Source organism: Lycorma delicatula, chromosome 5 (genome assembly GCF_047948215.1).
Source record: "Lycorma delicatula isolate Av1 chromosome 5, ASM4794821v1, whole genome shotgun sequence".
NCBI classification, from domain to species: domain Eukaryota; kingdom Metazoa; phylum Arthropoda; class Insecta; order Hemiptera; family Fulgoridae; genus Lycorma; species Lycorma delicatula.
Window position 1 is genome coordinate 75,706,769 of NC_134459.1, and position 17,205 is coordinate 75,723,973.

General features: G+C 31.1%; 2 protein-coding genes across 4 annotated transcripts in view; one reads left to right on the forward strand and one right to left on the reverse strand.

Moving 5' to 3' along the window:
* wdb (serine/threonine-protein phosphatase regulatory subunit widerborst) overlaps positions 1 to 1,430 on the reverse strand; it is a 272,723-nt gene extending 271,293 nt beyond the window's left edge. Inside the window, exon 1 of the mRNA XM_075366410.1 lies at positions 262 to 1,430. Coding sequence (XP_075222525.1) covers positions 262 to 400 — 139 coding nt within the window. The 5' untranslated portion in view covers positions 401 to 1,430. The remainder of the gene's footprint in view (positions 1 to 261) is intronic.
* A 338-nt stretch (positions 1,431 to 1,768) lies between these two features.
* The window catches only part of LOC142325088 (JNK1/MAPK8-associated membrane protein), a 43,719-nt gene continuing 28,282 nt past the window's right edge, over positions 1,769 to 17,205 (forward strand). Inside the window, exons 1-4 of one of the 3 annotated variants that reach the window (XM_075366425.1) lie at positions 1,769 to 1,984; positions 3,693 to 3,803; positions 7,914 to 8,147; positions 15,699 to 15,911. In XM_075366425.1, the coding sequence (XP_075222540.1) occupies positions 8,083 to 8,147; positions 15,699 to 15,911 (278 nt within the window). In that variant the 5' untranslated portion in view covers positions 1,769 to 1,984; positions 3,693 to 3,803; positions 7,914 to 8,082. Of the gene's footprint in view, positions 1,985 to 2,257; positions 2,403 to 3,692; positions 3,804 to 7,913; positions 8,148 to 15,698; positions 15,912 to 17,205 lie in introns of those variants that run through there. The other 2 variants (XM_075366424.1, XM_075366426.1) reach the window with 2 other exon arrangements.

Genomic DNA, 17,205 nt, shown 5'->3' on the forward strand with positions numbered 1-17,205 from the left:
ATACTTACAAAATTTTGAATAGGTGACATTAGAGCTGTTTTATACTGCAAGGTACAAAGAGAAACTGAAAGCGAATATCATAATCAAACTCTGCTTACCTTGTATTATGAAGAATTGAAAAAGTAATTTATCATATATTTCAACTTACTACACACTAGGTACCTTAAAAATGACAAAAAACTCTTATACAACAGAAGGTTATTTGTTAATGAGACCCAAGCAAGAAAAAATAATTAAAATTTGAACAATTAAAAATCTTACCTTTAAGAAGTGCAAGAGGCTGCAATTCCACATCGGTCTCTGTACGGTATCTAGAAGAACCCTGTGGTTTCTTAGTCTTTTTCTTCAAAGAACGTTTCGCAAAAGGATCAATCCTATCCACAAAGGCACCAGAAGACATGATGCTCACTTATTATAAAACAACCTTCGATCTGCTTCTCATTTAAAAGTTATTAACAATGAACACTACCACAATTAACACTAACTACATCAGAAAGGAGTCCCAATGGACAACAGTCATTCTGAACACAAAAATTAAACACAAACAATATAATGTTGTTATTTAGCACACCAAAAATTAATTAACACAAAATATATTCACGCAGTTAGATAATAGGCCCAAAAATTTACGAAAAAAATATCTAATACAACCTAGGCCACAAAAGGGCCAAAGCCAAAGTCCACATCTGTTTATAAATTGTTTAAATCGATTAAACAAGTGTTATAAATCGCTTGGTACTAAAAAAATAACAAAATAGCTACTCAGAATACGTCAATGCATCCAGGCCTAGGCTAGGTTGGCCTATACCACCTAGGCCTTAGCCTATGAAGCAGCTGGAAATCTCTGATAAAATATTTCATTTGGATCCAATTTAAAATTCACTAAAACGACAGCATATAGTTCCTCAGTATGAATTAAAATTTTATATGCACTAATAATATAACAAGAGTAAAACTAAGGATGGGCAGCCCTAGGGCAACGAAGTCTAAGCTTTCTCACTGGTGAATTTATCTTCACGCTACAAAAATAAATAAATACTTAACAAGTAAGTTCAAATGTGGTTTTAAGCACAAATTCAAACAAGAAATGTCAGTATATGAAGTGAAAAACGATCAACTAATTCACTCTTACAATTTTTTTATGAAACCGAATCCTCAATTACTAGAACGTACGGACATTGATGGGAGTGAAACACTCCTCCGTCATCCGTTGTTGGGCGTTTACATTTACTTTCATATTATACAACGACTGCACATCTTGATTAGTACATTAAAATCACGATTACACCATCATTTACTGCAAGCCAAATAATAATATAATTCAACGTAATTTCACTGGAAAATAATAAAAATAAAGTTCACTAGCGGCAGCAAAACCGCGAGAATTAGCCTACCTTACCTTGTGCTGAAAATAGTTTATCGTGAAATCTCGTGATATGCGAGAAAACTGGTAATGACGAAGATGCCTATATCTAATAGCAATATTCATATTTCAGCATTAACAAAAAAATCATTTCGCAACAATTTTAATTATAAATTCTTTTCGTCTTTAATAAAATAATATCTGATCAGTTTTATCACAGCTAATTTTTGGAAACGTATATTATTTAATATTGGTCACATAATAAAGTGAAAAAGTCTATTATAAAAAATATAATTTGAAAATTTTCAACAAATTTGGTTTGAAGTTAATACTTTTAAAAACTTGTTCACATAATTAGAGTAGTCCGGGAAAGATAGCCACAATGAATAAGAGCATTGCTTTATTTCAACTAATCATTTGAAGTTAAACCAATTGTAAATTTAATTAAAATATTTTTTCAGCAAAAGATTGTCATTAAAATTAATTTAAAGAATTTAGGTCCGAAATTGTACAAAAAATCTGAATTAATTTAAAAAATGAATTATAAGATTAAGGTGGCCGTATGTTGACAAAGTAATGTAGATCAGTGTAATCAAATAAAAATTTCCAAATGTATCAATTGTAAGTTTGTTAAATTTACTGTAATATATTTTATTATTTAATGATTTTTGTATGTTAATATTATTTACTTTAATCTTTCTTACTAGTAAGGTTATGTTATTTTAAGTTAGGTTAAGTTTTCAATTGTGTCATTTATTTTATTTCCCCATTTGTAATTGATGTTTTAAGGCTAATTTTATCTGTATTGATATATTTGTCAAACTATTGTTATGATTTTTAAAGCACAGAAGTTGATATAAAATCTGATTAATAACAGCTTTGTCATACAGTCTCGTGAATAGTAGTTGATTGTAAATAACAGATTTTTAAAATGATTTCGAAAATTATAACATCTGTTTGAACCTGACAGGGTGTAGTTTATAAAAGCACAGACTTAAAAAAAGAGAGAATGTGACCGAGAATAATTATATTATTATGAGTAAGTGTAATTTTCTTTTTCATGTATTTACTCAGTACCATGGAAAAGCTAACTCGCCGATTGGTTAAAATTAAATATACATACGTATTGTTGTCAATTTCTTTTGTTATTTAAGAGCCTTTTGTTAGAATTTTCACTTGTGCATAAAAATTTTACATACACTACGGCCACAAAGTCTCTTTCCAAATAATGAAATAAACATGGATTTTTGTCATTAGTTTATTTAATATTTTTAAACATAGAATTTACCTGAAATTACTTCTGTAGTCTTCCATTCTTGGCACATAGTTTTATCATTTACAGAATGCATTTAAACTTTTTTTTCCATGTTAAAGTTTAAGTCAAAAAACAATCTGAGCAATTTTAAGCTCTTTAACATTACTTAATGGAAAAATTTCTTCTTTAATTATGCCCCAATGGTAGTTTTCACAGGTTATGTCTGCACTTCTTAATAGTCTAAATTTCAGAGTACCTCTCTTCAAATTGTTCATTTAAAAAACATCCCTTACCAACTAAGCAAAATGGATTGAAACATCTTATCATAAAATGCAGTTAAATTTCATATCAGTTAATCAAAGCTTAGGAATAAGATAATTTTCAAACATGTTAAGATATGAAATGCTGTTAACACTTCCTTAAAAAAGATATAGCGCATTCAGATAATCACAACCCACATCATTACATGTGGTTTGGGATCTGTGATTTCCTCAAAGTGTTTGCTGAACTAGCCACAATTAAATGTCACACTCATTGAAGAATAAAATTGGTTTCGGTGATTGAACGTGGAAAAAACACTTTTGAAAAGTGTTTCTCCTGGACCTCAAATGGGTATACACATCTGTGAGATGTGTGTACCATCTCCTAGCTCCTTCCCTACAACTATGGGGCTCAAGGTTTTAGTACCTTCTAAATGTTCCAAGAAGGAGGTAAGGTAAGTGTTATTTTGGTTCTATTTATAACAGCATTGTCTGGAGGAAGGGTCGCCTCAGTAGGAGCACCATCTCACAAACCCTGTGTACCTTCCTAGCAGTTGATTTGGGTGTCTGTGAGATGTTGTGTTCCAAGGTGACGTCATGTCATTATTCTTTTTCTCTCTTATTTTTGGTTGATGTTAACAGAGTTTTGTATTTATTGTAGTTTATCGTTCATGTAAAAAGTATAATATATGCTTTTTTTTATTTTCCTCATGCGGGTAAAAAAATGGCCCATTCTTAACCTAGTTGCACTAATATAGTTTATTAAACTGATGATCCTGGTTTCAATGAAAATGTGGGAAACCTTTTGTTCAAGGATGATTATATGGAAAATGAAATTTATCTAGGAGAGGTGAAGGCAGAGAGGAGAATAGTTCAAAATTGTTCTTAATTTTTTATTGATATTTTTGAAGGCTGTGTTTTCTAGGTAAGTCAAGACCTAAGTGTGAGGCTATTATTAACTTAGACTGTGTTCTTACTTTAATTTATAGCTAAAGACAGATTATAATAATTTTTTTATTAAATGATATAAGATTTGTAGGTTATGTACAATCAAGACTGATTAGACGTTAGAAAATAAAAGTTCATGAGAAGTTTTGTAATTTTTAAAATACACTTTGTCCCAAAAAAGAATAAAGTTTTATAAAAACTTTACTCAATCCACTTTCACCCTTGTATTCCTATATTCATGTATGCAATGTTCACTTTATGGGTGTGAACCCTGGGACAGGCCCAGGTGCATGTACCCATGCAAGGTTAAAGTTATGTTCTGGTCAGAAAGCTCAGTATATGAGCAGGCTTAAAGGGTTTTAAACAAAGACCTTTTTTCATTATTTTCTGAGTTGAAAGGAATATTTAGCTTTGAAGACTTTTTTGTGGATGACTTAAGAAACAGGATTCCCAAACAATATCAGAGCTATTCAATCAGTTGGAAGGATATCCAGATTATTTCAATGCAAGTACTGACACAGTGGAAAAGGCATTTTTACTCACCTTCGGTTTGTTACTAACAATGGAGGTGCCTTACTAAAACGCTGAACAAATCTTTCATGTTGTCATTAGTGTTTGTATGCTTCTGCACCCAAACACGCAATAAATCTTTCATCAATTAAATACTCATTTGTCTGCCACTTAACTTAAACACTGCACAAATAAAAATTCTTATTGTCATGTGAAAAATAACATAAACCTCTGACAAACCTGGGAAATTTGTTGATTAACTTTTACAATCACCTGATGACATGTAGTATTATCAACCTGTATGTTATATAGTGGAAAAGGATTCTGTGGCAGAGTGATAGTGTTTCAGTCTTTAATCTGTTAGGTCCTTGGATCAGATACTTATTATTTTATATACACTACAATTTTTCATTCTGAATTCCTGTATGTAATTTTGCTACCTGCAGCTTCGTATGTGTACTTGACATCTTTCTTTCTTTTTCCTGTTTAGCCTCCGGTAACTACCGTTTATATAATTCTTCAGAGGATGATATATATGAGAGTAAATGAAGTGTTAGTCTTGTACATTCTCAGGTTCGACCATTCCTGAGATGTGTGGTTAATTGAAACCCAACCACCAAAGAACACCGGTATCCACGATCTAGTATTCAAATCCATGTAAAAATATCTGGCTTTACTAGGACTTGAACGCTGCAACTCTCGACTTCCAAATCAGCTGATTTGGGAAGACGCATTAACCACTAGACCAACCCGGTGGGTTGTGTACTTGACATCTAGCTTGAGCTCTTCAATACTCATTTTATCTTAAGTTTCAGCAGCTTTGGATGCTGCTTGTGGGTTTTTTTGTAGCATAACTGAGCAAGTGAAATCAACAATGAGATGAAAAACTGATGAGATAGCAGATGAAATTGTCACTCACACTCACAATGATGTAAAATTCAAAACAGTTGCCCACTAATTTTCAACTTTCATTGTTAATAACTTCAGAATTAAGAACCCTATCAGAGCTTTTTTTTTGTCCCACAGAGGTGGAGGAATACCATTTATATTAAGTGTTGGACTCTGTAACAGGTTCCACAAGGTGTTATTTGTACGTATATTTGCCTGTGCCTTACCGACTTTACCTCCATACCTGGATCCCCTCCCCCTTCTGTGACTGCTTATGTGGCATTACTTCTGAAAGGGGGGGGGTGACTCCACCATTAGGCATGCAGTATTCGGAGTGCTCACTGCTTCATTGCATCAAGATGATCCCCACGTGCCCAGAGGACCCTCTAGGCACTTGGCCGTGAGCCTGTCCGGCCTCGCACCCTCCGACGTCTCCTTCCACTACAGGATTCTTCTTTTATTCTCAGTTTCACCATCAACTTCCTAGCAAAATTTTCCATGATTTCTAGCCATCCACTCCATTAATCAGGACCCACTATGTGTCTTCAGGCTAGAACATGGTCTCTCGTGCAAGTGCATCAAGCATTACCTTGCGATCTATAAACCTTGCACACCAGAAAGCAGTGCAGTGGAGTTTCCTCTATCCTGCATTCTGGACAGCTGTCAGTGTAATCCAAATTAAATCAGAAAAGATAAGATCTAAAGCCCCGATGGCCCGCCAGGAACTGTGTAAGGCTGTATTCCAGCGAGCCATGGAGCCTCCCACATCATACTTTTACATCTCCGATGAGCCAGTGCATCCACCAGCCCTTCATGCACAGGTCCCACCTATCTTGCCATTCTATTATCGGCTTGTCCTTGATTTCCTGAAGAACCCTATCAGATCTGGACGAATTGCATTTTTTAGAAAATCACCTTCTCTTAGTTTGATTTCCTCAACTTTTTCAAGATTCAAAAAAAACCACAAAGCTACATGTTAAAATGTTGCTTTAGGTGGTAAAGAGGTGAGGGGGTAATTTTTTCAAAATGAAATGTAGAACAATTTTCCTCTTGTTTGGAACTGTTAGTGTATAAAATTTCATCACGTTTGGAATATAATCTGTCTGAAAGACACACAAACGTTCTTATATTATATTATATTTTATATATATATATGAAATATAAGAAGATAGATAATTACAACATAACTCTTCATAAATTATGATGAACATTGTAATGTAAAAATAATTAATTTGTATGACATATGACTATTAATTTTTAATAGTCATATGATTAAGAATAATAATATTTTATGCATTTAGTTGTAAATTGTGTTAAACTTTCTGCTTTATGAAGATCAGAACAGTTTTTATGTTGAGTTACTGAGAAAACTGGTGGACTTAGAAATTGATAATTTAGGAAAAGTAATAGCAAATTGTTACACTATAAAATTCTGTACTATGGTGTATATATTGTGAAATTACTGTGAATCACTTAACAAAAAAGCTGTAACTTTTTCACTTATGAAATAACTGTTATGAATTCAAATTGATTGAGCAAAGTTCTATTTTATTTTAAACTTTATTGATTTTTACAAAATTTTGTTGTAGTGTCTCTTTCTGTTAGCGTCTTTCTATTTAAGTCTCCATTTTAAATAAGGCCATTACATTTTATTATAAAGAATGCACCACATTCACAGAGTCACTACCTAATAGGTGGCCTTTGTACCCCACCAGACAGTTTTTTTTTTTCATTTTTTTAACAGAAATGAAAAGTACTTTATGATGTTGTTTTTTGTACAGTAAAATTTGGCATTTGATAATTAATTATAATTGACAATTCTGTTTTGTACTTTATTTTCGAATAATTAATTAAATTTTGTCGTAGAGCTTATATATTTAAATTTACTGCAAAATCAGCAAGATTACTTTTTACAGAACTACTAGTTAAAGCAACCTAATTCTTTTGATCCTCTGTGTGTTTGTAATGTTCACCTCAGACGTTTTTCTCACCGAACCAGTTTCTGATAAATCTTTTATTTAAAAATGATGCTCTGTATGTCTTGTATATTGTAATTTTTTTTTTTAGTAGTAATAATTGTGCATTTAAAAGTATACAGTTACACAGCCATTTCCAGAAAGCATATGAAATTTGTTTCATAGTTTAATTAGAGTAAACTGTGGGGTAATTCAATTTTGAATTTCCCAATTATAATATTTTTTAAATTTGTTTTGACTGATTCTCATTATTGTAGTTTCTAATATTTAATGGTAATATCAGAATTAAATATAACAGATTTGTTTTATTGTATCTATATAACTTTATTGTATTATATAACTTTCATTGACAACAGCCATAGTTGATGTTGTAACAACTAGATTCCACTAGAGCGTCATTCTTCTAGTGATGCTCTGGTGGAACTTTGAACTAGTAGTAGGTATGGTCCATTTATATGCTGAATTAATAATATAGCGAGTTTGGTAATTATTATTTGGTCAGATAAATACACTGTAAAAGAAATACTACTAAAGCAAATATATGTCAATTAACATTAGACTTGCACAACACGTGTTTTACCAATGGTTGATTCAAAAGAAACTTTAATAATTATTTTAATGTACCAGTATTTGACACTTGTATGATAATGTTAAAACTAGTTTATTTTAATTCTTTATGATATAAAAATAACTGTAGCCTTTTTTTTTAACAGAAAGGAGGTAACAAAATGTCCTGGGTTATATTGTGGTAGGCAACTATTAGACAATGGAAATTGGAGTGATTGTGGTGCTTGCCCTCGAGGATTTCGTACTAATGAATCTTCTATTTGTGTTCCATGCAGTGATCAACCAGTATTTTATGACTGGCTTTATTTAGGTTTTATGGTACTTTTACCTCTTGTTTTCCACTTATTTTGTATAGATAATATATCACCACTGAGAACAAGGTAATTAATTGTATGTTGCAGTATGTAAAGTTATTTTTTAAATGTTAAGGAGATTGAAAGTCACGAGTTTGTAGAATGCCTATTATTATTATAAGTTAAAAAGCTTTTAAGAAAATCTTCCAAACAAAAGCATATTTTAGAAGAAAGTAATTCATATTATACTTATTCACAACTAATTAATTTTTAAAGCAAACCAAACAAATTATTTAAAAGTGTATTACTACTAACTATATTAATAATTATTTAATAACTTATATTATTTTCAGTTGCTTTTTTGCTATCTTTAGTGACGACTGAAAAAATTTTTACTTTTGGCATCAGCTGATGATTTCCTTTTCCTTCAGTTAGAATGTGGTCAAAAAAATATGTGTTAGATTCTGATTGTATTCATTTGGTATTTTATTGTTATATGTTTTTGTATGTTGTGTATTTCATAATGTTTAAATTTATTAATATTGAGTTTGCATAAAATATCAAGGTTGTCTATATTGTGGATATGTGATGACTGTTGCTACATTTATTAATAGTATTTTTGTTTGAAGCTGCACTCCATTGTCCAATCAAGAGTATTTTGCAATGAGAATAATTGTATGGGCATTCTGTTTTCTTTAGATGATTGTATTTAATTCTATAATTTTTTTTTTTTTATTCCTAAGAGTACATTGTACCCACCTCATTAAAATTTATGAGCTATTTTTTTGAGTGTTTCATTTCTGTTGGTGTAATATATTTTTTATTAATTATTTAGAAAGATGATGCGCATTCAAAAGTCAATAATCTTGGCATATATTGTTGTTTTCACTGGGCTGTTTGTAAGTGTACAAAAAAAAGTCGCTTTATTGTAGTTTTTGACATAAAGATTATAAGTGAAAAATCAAAAAAATTATATATTGCCATTACAGAAAAAGTAATGTTTTGAATTTGTTTTTATCCTCTTGTATTTATACTTTTATTCATGTGTTTATCAATATTCTTGTGTTAGTATTTTTTTTTTTTTTTAATATACCCATGTATAATGTTTATTATTCATTCTTAAATATTCTTCATTGACATTTGTGTTAATTGATTTCAGTTACTGATAGATGGAATGAAACATTAACATGATTAATTACAAAAATGAAATTAAGAACTTATGAACTTTGTACAATATCAGCAAACATAATCTAATGCATACTTTGCTCACTGACTTCATCTAATTAAACCAGCCAATTATTAGGTTGAGTCAGTAATTGTACGTGATAACCAATTATTTCATTTGAGAATAATGTATGAGGGTGAATCAAATTTAAATAGTAGTCTTGCTGTTCTACACAATAAGCAGTTCCAAGCTGGGTGGCGGAGTGGAAGGGTTAATTTTCAGTGTGTTAGAGAGGAGGAACCAGCTTGGTTAGCTCCTCCGCTCTGTTCTATCATCAGTACAGCCATGAGTGAGCAAGAGGTTCCATCGTCTGTTGCACAATATATAATCATAAAGTCTTTAACTAATGAAGGCGTTAAACCTGCAAAAATTTTAACTTGTTTAAAAATACAGTTTGAGGATTGTACACTGTAATAGAAATGAGTCCAGAAATGAGTTGTACGTGAGCCAGACAATTTAAGAGCGGGTGAGAGAAAGTGTAGAAAATGAGAAACATGATCGACGCCCAAGGTAAAGTCTTAACAGTTGACAACATCCATGCTGTTTGAGAGCTTATCGAAGGTGATGGCCAGTTCACTGTTGAAGAAATTATGTCAGAAGTTGGTAATCAACTATGGGAATGCTCAATCCATTATCATTGATTATCTTGGCTTTAGAAAGAATTAGTGCTTGATGGGTTCTGAGCCGAGTTCTAAGTCTTGAGTTCCAAAGTTGTGGGTTTCGAGTCTTGTTGACCAAAAATTAACAGTTCAGGTTGGAGGTCTGTGAGAGACTTCTGAATTGATTTCGGCTGGAAGGGGACGATTTTTTGAGGTGTGCCGTCACATGAGATGAGATGTGGGTTTGTCATTACACTTGGAGTCAAAAATGTTGAGTAAGGAATGGCAAAGGAAAGATGAGGGCTGCGTAGTGAAGGCCAAAACTTCTATCTGTCTGTCAGATGGAAAAGTTCTTGCAACAGTGTTTTTTTACTCAAGGGGAGTTTTACTCATTGATTTTCTCTATAGTCAATAAACAGTGAATGTGGCTTACTATTGCCAGCTGCTAAAGTCAACAAAAACTGCTTACTGAAACAAAAGACAGTGTATGCCCATGAGAGATGTAATCCTTCTCCGTGACAACGCCAGGTGGCACACCTCAATTTTGACAAGGGATAAATTGGAAAAAATGCACTGGGAAACTCTCGACCACCATCACTACAGTCCAGATTTGTTCCCCTGTGACTATTTTTTGTTTGCATCATGAAAGAATTTCTTGGAAGGGAACAATTTGAAAACAATTAAGACCAACGTCTTAATAGTTTTCATGTGCTCCTTGACAGGAGCACATGTGCAATTGGTTGACGACTCGTGTCCTCAAACTTTATTAACAAGGAATATTAAAGCTTCCAAATAATTGACAAAAATATGTAGATAGTGCAGGAGGTTACATAGAGAAATGATGAAGGTATGAATTGTGTACATTATTGTTAATCAATAAATTTATTTTAAAAAAACTACCATTTATATTTGATTCACCTTTGTATATTGCTATGTTTGCAGTACTGAATTACAAAATTTTTGGTGAGGATCCAGTGAAACTTTGTGAATGATTGGGTCACTGAATGTGCTGTTACATTCATATATGTGTGCTAGATGTATCAAAGCATTGTCTCTACATTCTATTGTGTATATTAGTGAAAATTTCAAGTAAATTTGTACATGTTACAATTTACATCTAAATGCAGGTAGCAAAGTGGTTCTGAATGTATCTTGTCACTGAAAATCATGAGCAAGGATTTTTTACAATTGATAAGATGGATCTTATTTCTGCCTTTAAAATTACTCCCTGCTGATTCTAATCTTGCATGATCTTCTTCATGTTACATTCCAGATGTTGGCAGTCTACACTGCAATTGTAATTTTACTGACTACAAGTCAAAATAGTTCTAAGTTGTTGTTTTATACAAAGTACACTATTGAGAGATTTTTATACTAATACAGATTTTTCAATGAGGCGTTAGTTTGAATGTCTTCCAGATCATGACTGTTAGGCACTTTCCTCTGAAGTATTATCTGAAAGAGTTCACAGTTGTGAAATCTTAAGCACATCAAAAATGAACACTGTAATTCAGATTCCAAATTATGACCTGGAAATAAATTCTGATATTAACATCCCTGAAATTTTTAATCAAAGTAACGCTAATTTTCTTAATATTTCAGACAGTTTCCTTCTGCTCTACTAATAATTATGATAATGTTAAAATTTTTAACATTCTGTAGTGATGAAAATAAATAAACAACTAACTATTGTTACCTTTTTATTTGTAGCCTCTTATTAAGTTTGTCTCTCCTGCTAATACGGCTTTGAAGCTTAGGAATTATTTTGCATAACCTTCCATTAATCATATGCTTATCTTATATTAAAATTACTTATTACATTTGTATGTTTAAATTTTAACATAATGCAAAAATTTTAGCTTTTGCACTACAAAGATTGCTTGATGCTTAAAGATAGAATAGTACTCATAAGTTCAATATTGGTAACAGAAAAGAAAAGTAGGATTGAAAGATAAAAGTAAAATATTAGTGTATTATTCATCAAATCAGTGATTGTGCCATTCTTTTTTTTATAGTGGATTTAATTAAATATTTAAAAATATTAACAAAATTGAGAAATTAAAAATTTTTCTTTGTAGTGAATTTCAGAACACTTGTTAACTAATTCAGAGGCTGTCTTAATCTGGACAATTAAGGCTTGCAGAAGCTTTTTTAAGCTTCATATAAAAATAGCAAGAGTGTAAATTTTTGTTAAAAGCTATCTTTTAGGTAAAATTGAAAATAAAGCAGTATTGTAAAATAAATATTGAATTTTGTGTGTGGCACTATTTTAAATTAATTTTTAATGGCTGTTTCTTCTAAAACCTTTCTAATTAAATTATAACAATTGAATTAAATATCAGATTATGTAGTGATCTAATTTTAGTTTTCAAGACAAATCCAGTGTTATGTAGAATGAGCTAATAACATGTATGATTTACCGACCAGAATCAGATAGTTGACCCAATAATAATAATAATAAACCCATAAAAATATAGATCCATATTTCAAATTACTAAACCTAGAATCAGAATATGCTAGGATAGTGTACTGAATCCCTTACGTTTCTTAATATTTATGAATAACTTTTCTCAAAATAACAGATCATCTATTTTTATCTCTTCACTGAAAGATACTTTTGTACCTACCACATATTAATACTGTATCTATATCAGAACTTACTTTAATAGGATTATACAATTCTGCTATTTAAAATCCTTTTATCCGATAAAAAAAAATCATTCATTGGTTAAACTGTAACTATCTAATTTAAATATGAGTAAAAAACAATAGTTGCAATGTTCTTTCAGGTAAGATGTCTGTGAAAAGGAATATTATCCTCATTAATGAAAACAGCACTATTTCTATTAATAAAAAAATAAGAATTTTTGGGGGTACTTGTGTAATTATTCTGGTCAACATGAATTTTGTCTCAGAAGTACCAATAGGTGTACTTAATGCAGTTTTTTATCCTGTTTTCAAATATATATTCGGAATTTCTCCATCACCCACAGTATTTTTGTTATTTTACATTTTTTAAATATTTTAAAACATTTTTTCGTCCATTTGTTCATTGTCAAGTAAAAGCTCCTAGAGCATTGTAAATATGATGGAACCAAATGAGCTAACTCAAAGGGTAGTGTTGTTACTGTTGTGCAGGTTCACAGACATGTACAAACGTGATCTGGTGTAGCACACATTCATCAGAGTCAGTTGTGAGATAGTAGTGAACCAGTAAACACGTCATTGTGAGTGCTTTGTGTGTCTAAATTGTTGTATATTACATATTTACAACTTTATTTCTTTTAATTAGTCATTAGTTACAAAATGCGTAGAGTTTGTGTAAACCATCCTAACAATTTTTGTTATGTATCGGGTGACAGATGCTCAAGTCCCAAAGACAAAACCTTACTCCATTAGTAAAAAATGTTACGAACTTTAATTTGGGTGTAGTTGGGGACCAAACAAGTGTCTAGGCCCACATATAAGTTGTTTATCGTGTTTTAGACTTCTCACTGCATGGAAAAATGGCACATGCCACGTCATTTGCTATCCCTAGGGATACCAAAGATGGAGGGAACCCAAAGATCACGCTTTCTGACTGTTATTTCTGCTTAACAAACATTAAAGGGATTATGTCAAAATCAAAACACAGTGGTGTACCCTAACTTGCCATCTGCAATGAGATAGTACCACACTGTAAAGAATTGCCCATACCAAAGCATCTAGAACATGTGGCATTAGATGAAGAGAGCTCAGAGTCTGATGGAAGTAAGGAAGAAAAAGAAACAGATTCTGGTGATACAATTTGTGAACAAAGCAGTTCATCTGAGCCTCATTTACAGACTCAAGAAAATCGTAGCAATCTCATATGAGATTTAAAGTTATCCAAAAAACAGTCTGAAATGCTTTCTTCCCAGCTACAGGGATGGAATCCTCTTCAAAAGAATACAAGGACATGTACTTATCATAATCGTTATTCTGAAATTAAAGACTATTTTTCTGAAGAAAATGGCTTAGTTTTTTGTAATGACATTTCTTCTCTTATGGAGGCACTTTGTAATGAACATAACCCAACAGAATGGTGCTTGTTAATTGATTCCTCTTTTTAAATATCTGTTCGGAATTTCTCCATCACACACAGTTTTTATTTTTTTATTTTAATTAGTTAGTTTAAAAGCTGTGCTTCTGTATAGTGACAATAAATTCTCATTAGTACTTGCTTGCAGCTCACTCTGCTAATATGAAAGAAACATTGAAAACTTTAAATTTATGTTGGAAAAGCTTCAATATGCAGTGTATGAATGGAATATTTGTAGGTAATTGCACTTATTCTTGGTCTGCAGTTTGGTTACACAAAGTACTGTTCTTTTTTGTGTGAATGGGATAGTAGGGACAGAAAAAACCATTTCATTAGAAAAGAATGGCCTAAATGCGAATCACTCATTCCTGAACAGAAAAATGTGAAATATTACCCATTGCATAATCTTAAAAATGTATATCTATCTCAGTTACATATCAAACTAGGATAAATGAAGAATTTCATTAAGGCCTTGGACAATACTCCTGGTTTCATGTACTTAAAATAGAAGTTTTCTAAAATTAGTGCTGCAAAAATTAAAGAAGGAATATTTGTGGGTCCACAAATATGATCATTAATCCATGATGAAGAGTTTGAGGAACTATTGAATCCACTGGAGAAAGCAGCTTGGCAAGCATTCAAAAATGTTACTCAGAGTTTTTTGGGAAATCAAAAGGCAGAAAATTACCATGATATTGTCAACGATCTTATAACATCTTATAAAAATTTGGGTTCTGATATGTACTTAAAAGTACACTTCCTGCATTCACACCTAGATTTCTTCCCAGAAAATCTTGGCGCAGTGAGCGATGAGCACGGGGAACACTCATCAGGATATTTCAGCTATGGAAAAGAGGTATCAAGGTAAATAGAATCCTAATATGCTGGCTAATTATTTTTGGACCATCAAGAGGGATGCTCCACAGGCGAGTAGCAGAAAATTGTCATTTCTTACTTTCTAGGCGATTCAAATGTTTGAATATTGTGTAGTTAAGAATGCAGAAAGTATTAAAATGTTTGAAATTATAAATGCCTGTCTCTTAGAAACCTTGCGTGATTGGGAAAAACTGATATATTTGAATTCAGGAGAAAAAGTACTGTCAGAATCACATTTCTTGCTGAGACAAAAGAAAAATTATTTTTTGTTCTCCAGTATTATTTGTAAAATGATATAATTGATTTCATTTTCAATGAGATCATATCATAGTTCCCTTTAAAGTATCTTAATAAGTTAATATTTTTGTTATCATTATTAAATATTAGTCATATTACATATCGTACATTCCTGTCATTCTGAATTGGGAATGAACAAGTTATTGTTATATTTTTCTTGTTTATGCATAATTATGACTGGATCACTAATAATATAAATTCCAGATTGTTTCCAAGCTCATTTACTAGATTTTTTAAAAGTACAACAAAATAAAAACAAATCAAAAGCAAAATTCTTATTGCCATTTTCTAGTGAATTAATTGTAAGACTGTAAATGAAATTCAACTTTTGTAATTATGTATATTACATCACAGCAAGATATAAATTATACCTTGCTCTTAAGTAAAATATAAAAATTACCCAGATTTGTCTTCTAAATCCCATAATCTTATCAAATTTAACTGAATTGTTCAATGCAAGTTATACGTGGTTAGTTTTGAAGTTGCAATTAAAGTATTGGTTAGTACTGCATTAAACAACTGCATTAATTAGATGTTAATGCTCATTGTTAATAAAATATACATGTATTCTTTAACTGTAGTTGTAGCAAAGGGGCACTTATGCTTCATATATCAGCATTTGTTGAAGTTGGCTTGTCTGCATTTCTTACACTGTGGCTGTCTGATCCTGTTGGAACATTACAAATTAGATCTTGTAAAGTAAAAATGCTTTCTGATTGGTATACATTATTACACAATCCAAATCCTAATTATGAAGAAACAATACACTGTACTCAAGAAGCTGTTTATCCATTGTAAGTATATCAATTTTTTCCATATTTTAATGTATAATTTAACAAACTTTATTGTATATCTAATTTAAAAAGTTTCTACAAGAAATCTTATGTATACCTAGAAAGACTGTTGCTGTAATGAATTGTTACACCATTTCAAGATTGTGTTCGTTTTAATGGCTTGCGGTAAGAACATGATTATGTTCCTTGCTGATGTTTAACTTGGCCAAATCATTCATCAAATCAAATGCAAACAGCTGTCTTGATATTTCAGATTTTAATTTGCTCTGAATAAATGCATGAAAATACAATAACAACACACTAAATAAACAAAATTCAGGTACAATACTTTATTCAGCCATAGCACATGTCTATTTATATATTAAAAAAACCACCAGCAATGTGGTTTTCCCTAAATTCCAGAGGAAAACAGCAACAGCAATAGTCACTGAAGATGGTCAGAAGGGCGATTTAAAACATTATATTACTACTTAGTAAATTTTGTTCAGTTCAAATTGTCAAGAGTTTTAAATAATTATTATTGCTTCAAAATTTTTATTTTATTCTCAGCCAATTTTATTTATTTATCTTCATATAGATAAAACACAATTTACATAAATATATTCTAATATTAAAGAACTTTTGTGTGTTTATCTCTTGAACAGTGCATCCAAACTCTGTACTAATACCACCTTTGAGGAATTCAGTGAATCATGAGTATACCATTAATAAATTAATAAATTTTAATACCATTAATAAATTTTAAATTGAGTATAAAATTGTTATCTTAAGCACAACAAGGACAGGCGGTCAGGTTACAATGGAGTTTATTGATGTCTTTTTCCAGGGTGATAGGAGGGGGATTCCTCTTTTAAAAACAGAATGGAGCCAACTTGGGCTCATTTCAGAGTAAATTTAATTTAAAGGTTTTCAAGTAGCTTCTTAGAACACCTTTAGCATAGCAGCCAAGTAGTGAGTATTCCACTATCATAATCGACAGGTCTTTGGATTTAAGTCTATTTTTTTTTTCAACTTTTATTTTCTAATGTAGGAAGGAAATAGCATCTTTCCCATCAGTTAAGGTTTTTAACTTATTTATTAAACCATTTTAAAAAAATTTTATTAAATGATAGGGCAGGAGACAGAGTTTTAAACATTTTAATAAATATATCTCATACACTCATCTCTAATAACATAGTGATTACCTTGCAAATGCTCATGACCAAAGATAGTAAAATGGGGAGTCTTAAAATAAAAATTTTATTATTACTCTATTAAAAGGGCACTATATCATAAATTATAAATTAACAGTTAA